This window comes from Pterocles gutturalis, unplaced genomic scaffold (assembly GCF_000699245.1).
Source record: "Pterocles gutturalis isolate BGI_N339 unplaced genomic scaffold, ASM69924v1 scaffold51492, whole genome shotgun sequence".
NCBI lineage: Eukaryota > Metazoa > Chordata > Aves > Pterocliformes > Pteroclidae > Pterocles > Pterocles gutturalis.
The window spans coordinates 4715-8707 of record NW_010114760.1 but is presented as its reverse complement, the minus strand read 5'-3'; the positions used below and the strand labels follow the sequence as shown (position 1 = coordinate 8707).

At 34.6% G+C, this 3993-nt stretch overlaps 1 protein-coding gene across 3 annotated transcripts in view; it reads right to left on the bottom strand.

Moving 5' to 3' along the window:
* BCLAF1 (BCL2-associated transcription factor 1) overlaps positions 1-3736 on the bottom strand; it is a 19574-nt gene extending 15838 nt beyond the window's left edge. For all 3 annotated transcript variants that reach the window (XM_010074908.1, XM_010074907.1, XM_010074909.1), the window contains exons 1-3: positions 3594-3736; positions 2455-2528; positions 271-394 (exon numbers count right to left, since the gene is read on the bottom strand). In XM_010074908.1, coding sequence (XP_010073210.1) covers positions 271-374 — 104 coding nt within the window. In that variant the 5' untranslated portion in view covers positions 375-394; positions 2455-2528; positions 3594-3736. The remainder of the gene's footprint in view (positions 1-270; positions 395-2454; positions 2529-3593) is intronic.
* Between the last annotated feature and the right edge of the window lie 257 nt (positions 3737-3993).

Here is a 3993-nt window from a genome sequence, read left to right as displayed (position 1 = left end):
CAGAAAGGGGGAGGGGAGAATCAAACAAGCCACAAATCATGAAGAACCATTACCATTCTGAAATTATCTTGAAATACAGGAAAAGAGAAAAAACAGCCAAGTATTAAACAAAGTAACATAAATTTAATTCAAAACAGAATTTACCTACTGCCTAAAATGTAGTAACATCCCAGGCTCAGTCTTGCCACAGCATTATGCAAGTGAAAAATAACTTCCAGACAAAAACTAATATACTGCATGAAAAGTCGGTTTAGTAAGACATCCATTTACCTGTATCTCTTTTTTCTAGAATGTGATCTGGATCTTGACCTAGAGCTGGACTGGGATCTTGACTTTGATCTTGAAGAATGTGATCTAGAGTTAGATCGACCCATTTTTCCCAGTAGATATCCTCCTTACCAAAAGGAAAAACAATGAGAGGAGGGGGAAAAAAGGGAAGTGACTATTTAGAGTCCACGTAAATCAGAAATGAATTAAATTTTTATATGCTAACATGAGAATATTCAGAAGAGGTATAGTATTTCCTGAACAAAAGAACTTTGAAGACAATATGAGTATATTTATTAGTAAAATAAAAGCTCAACCACAATTTAAATAATTTAACACAGCTACAATGCACACATTTTGTCTGAAAAGATAAAAGTATAACAGTAAAAGCTTTTCCAGATGTAATGGCAAACTGGTCCTGTAGAAGGAGAGTGGAAGCAACAGAAAAACATTTCTGCAAATTAAGGCAACAAATAATGTGACTCTGGACAACTACACATTTAAAATATATTAAAACAAAATTATTTTTCTGGTTTATAGTTTCCTTGCATTTCCAGTGCATCAATCCTTCCCTGGAAGGACTTCATAGTCCCCTACAATGTATCTTTTACACAAGCAAAGAAAAAGGCCTGAAGTATTCTGTTGAGCAGTTGTCAGTTTGAGCCAGGGGTATTATTTCTCTTAACCACGTGTACTAAAGCAAATCACTCTGATCCAATTTTCCACTGGTCAATATGCCCAGCCTGCATCTTTTCAGGTTAGCTTTGCTTTTTAAACTACATGTAAAATGCACGGCCAACTTAAAAGATTTCAGCAACTAGTTAAATAACATGGCTTGCAACAGAATTCAACATTCTTCAGCTCAAATTAAGCTATAAAAACTACAATTGATTATAAAGCAGTGAGTCCTAAAATAAACTCATAACAAATTACCATTTCTTCTTATGTACAGTCATAATAAATATTTAGAATTAGTGCTAACCATAAAAAATACACACCTTTTCCTTTTCTTTTCAGATTATTGTCTAAAAATCCCCTATTTAGTTAACAAAAACTTTGACCCATTACCATTTTCTTTTGAAATTGCCCAGCTTTAAAAAAAAAAGTCAAATTAGACAACCTGAATATACACTGTGAACAGTTAACTACACATGTTTAGGCCTTTGTATGCTCAATATCTATAATAATCATTGTTTAATAATAATTAAAACAAAAATGTAAAAAACCCAAACATTTAGCTTTTGTATTTCAAACAAGCATGAAAGCCCAAAATTATTGTATTGAAAATACAAGCTCAACACAAGCACTTTGTCACAAGGTACTTTTAGTCTTTCTTGTTACCTGGGTGATATTTCAATTATGTAAAGACAAATAAGCAGCATTAGAGCTTAAAGTTACCAAAATTTCAGACATTTTAGACACATATAAGTCAACCCAAAAGAAAAAAGCAGACCAACCTTTCCCCTATCAACTGGTCCCGCCTGCCCCACATGACTTTCCCCACCATAGTAGCACAAGAATTTACATGGCCCCAAACAGATGTAACCTCATCTGAAACTGCAAAAAAAAAATTTTAACCTCAACTAGTTTTCCACTTAACTAAGAAAAAATTATTTACCTTGGAGAAGCATGATATGTTGAGTGCTGTCTTTTATTGGCTCCTTCCATTAAAAAGCAAAAGTATACAACCTACACTCAGAAGATGGTTTCTAATTCATTGTGTTCAATTAAACTCACATAAAACGGCTTATAATCTCTTATGTTCACCTATTCACAGGTAACATAAACTTAGAATTTTTAAACCGTTGTAAAACATGAAGCATATCAATTTTCCAAGAGTGACAGAAAAAAACCCTGGGTTTTTTTGCTATTACAAGTAATTTTTAGATCAAACTTCAGATGCACAACAAGTTTATAATACAACCCAACCTCAGCTTTAAAGGAAAAGAAATCTGGTTTATTTTCACTGTATTCAACAATAACATTTATACATTTGCATTCTATGTATAAGTAGTACATATATACTATACGATAGTCAACCTTTACAAGAGAGAAGCTAACTTCAGAAAGTTTTATATATTTTAGTTCCTTACTGCATGCATACATTTTAGGAAAACAAAATCAATTCTCACTTTAAACGTTTGGGTTCAATCCGAACATTTAAAAATAGAATTAAGTTAATCTTACCTAAGCCCGTTAGTTGGTGCCAATGAAGCAATTATTTCAAAACTCTCTATTTGTGCTTTCAGCAATAATAATCCCTACAGAACAGAAAGAGACTGTCAAAGACATGAACTTTTACTAAAGAGCAGGTCATACATTTTGCTTAAAGGGGTTCAAACGTTAATCCGTTTATCATGAAAAGACAACACACAAAAAAATGGCAAATTTACTCTTGGACTCAGTGAAGCTGCATGTTAAGACTGGAGCAGCTCAAGAGCTAGCCACTGCCAAAGGGCAAATCCTACTCCCCTTCCATACATGATCACTCCTCCTTCAGCCTTGCATACAGAGCTGTACAATGCATGATCACCACTTTCACAACAGCCCTAACACCCTTTGGGTACTTCACTGAGCAGGCTCTCGATACCCAGAAATCACTTTCATATGGCTAGGTTATCAAACTGGCTTAATGAAGGGCCAAACAACTGCCACAGCTGGATTACAGGGGAAAGAACAGCACGTAGCCAGGAGGAGGGTGCAAAAAAGGACAGTAGCAAACTATTACACCATTTTGAACTCTTAATATACAGCTTTGCACTTAACTGGAGCTATCTTTTTTTGAAAAAAAAAAAAAATGGGATGAGGACTTAGGTCAACCGTGAAAGCTTCTCCTTTAGGTTTCTCTGCAGCATTTATACAAGCATTACTCTGCTATACCTTCTTGTTTAAGATGCATACATATATGAGTTTACCTAAATAAACAACATCTCCTCCAAAAATAAGCTCTTTTAAGGGTATACAGAAACACAGCATAATTGTAATAATGAAACTAGTCTCAAAAATATGAACTTTTCACTGGCCTCAGCTCTTAGTTACCTCAAAGCCTTAAGACTATGTGTATATTTGTAGTCTGACTCAACATTAAGCAAACTTTCCAATTCCACTCAAGCAGCTCAGAATTTTGTCTCAATTCAATACAGATGGGATGGATATCCCATAAATTTGGCATGTCAACAATTCATTCACTAAAGCCAAAGCCGTAAGACATCCACTGCTCCTAAATGACACTTTCACACTTGTTCACAGATGTTTCCAATGTCTTCTTCATCCAAAAGAAATGTAGCACTTGTGTTCATATACACTGCTTTCAAAAGTCCACTTACCATTCACTAGTAGTGACCAAGATATTTCCCATTTCTACTAAATATATGCTTTAATAAAGATTAAGTTTTTACTTCTCATCAGCAGCAAGCATGAGTCTCTGAAGGAGCACAGTAGTGAATCGGACCATTCAGATCTTGTCTAGACAAAAGGCGAGATGGTATTAGCTAGTAAAGGTTAATCAAGGCATTCAGAAGTCTAGCATAGAAAAAGGAATACAAGCTTCAGCTAAATGGTTGAAGTTCAGTCTCGGGTTTTAAATCAATATTTAAATCATCTCTGCTTCTGAGTTTTAAAAACAATCTGTTGGTGTCAGCTGAAATTCAAAATCCTAATTTAGGCAAGTCTTTAGATCCTGGGGATATAGAACAAAATAGTTACTTCACCTTTAAACCTCTAGGC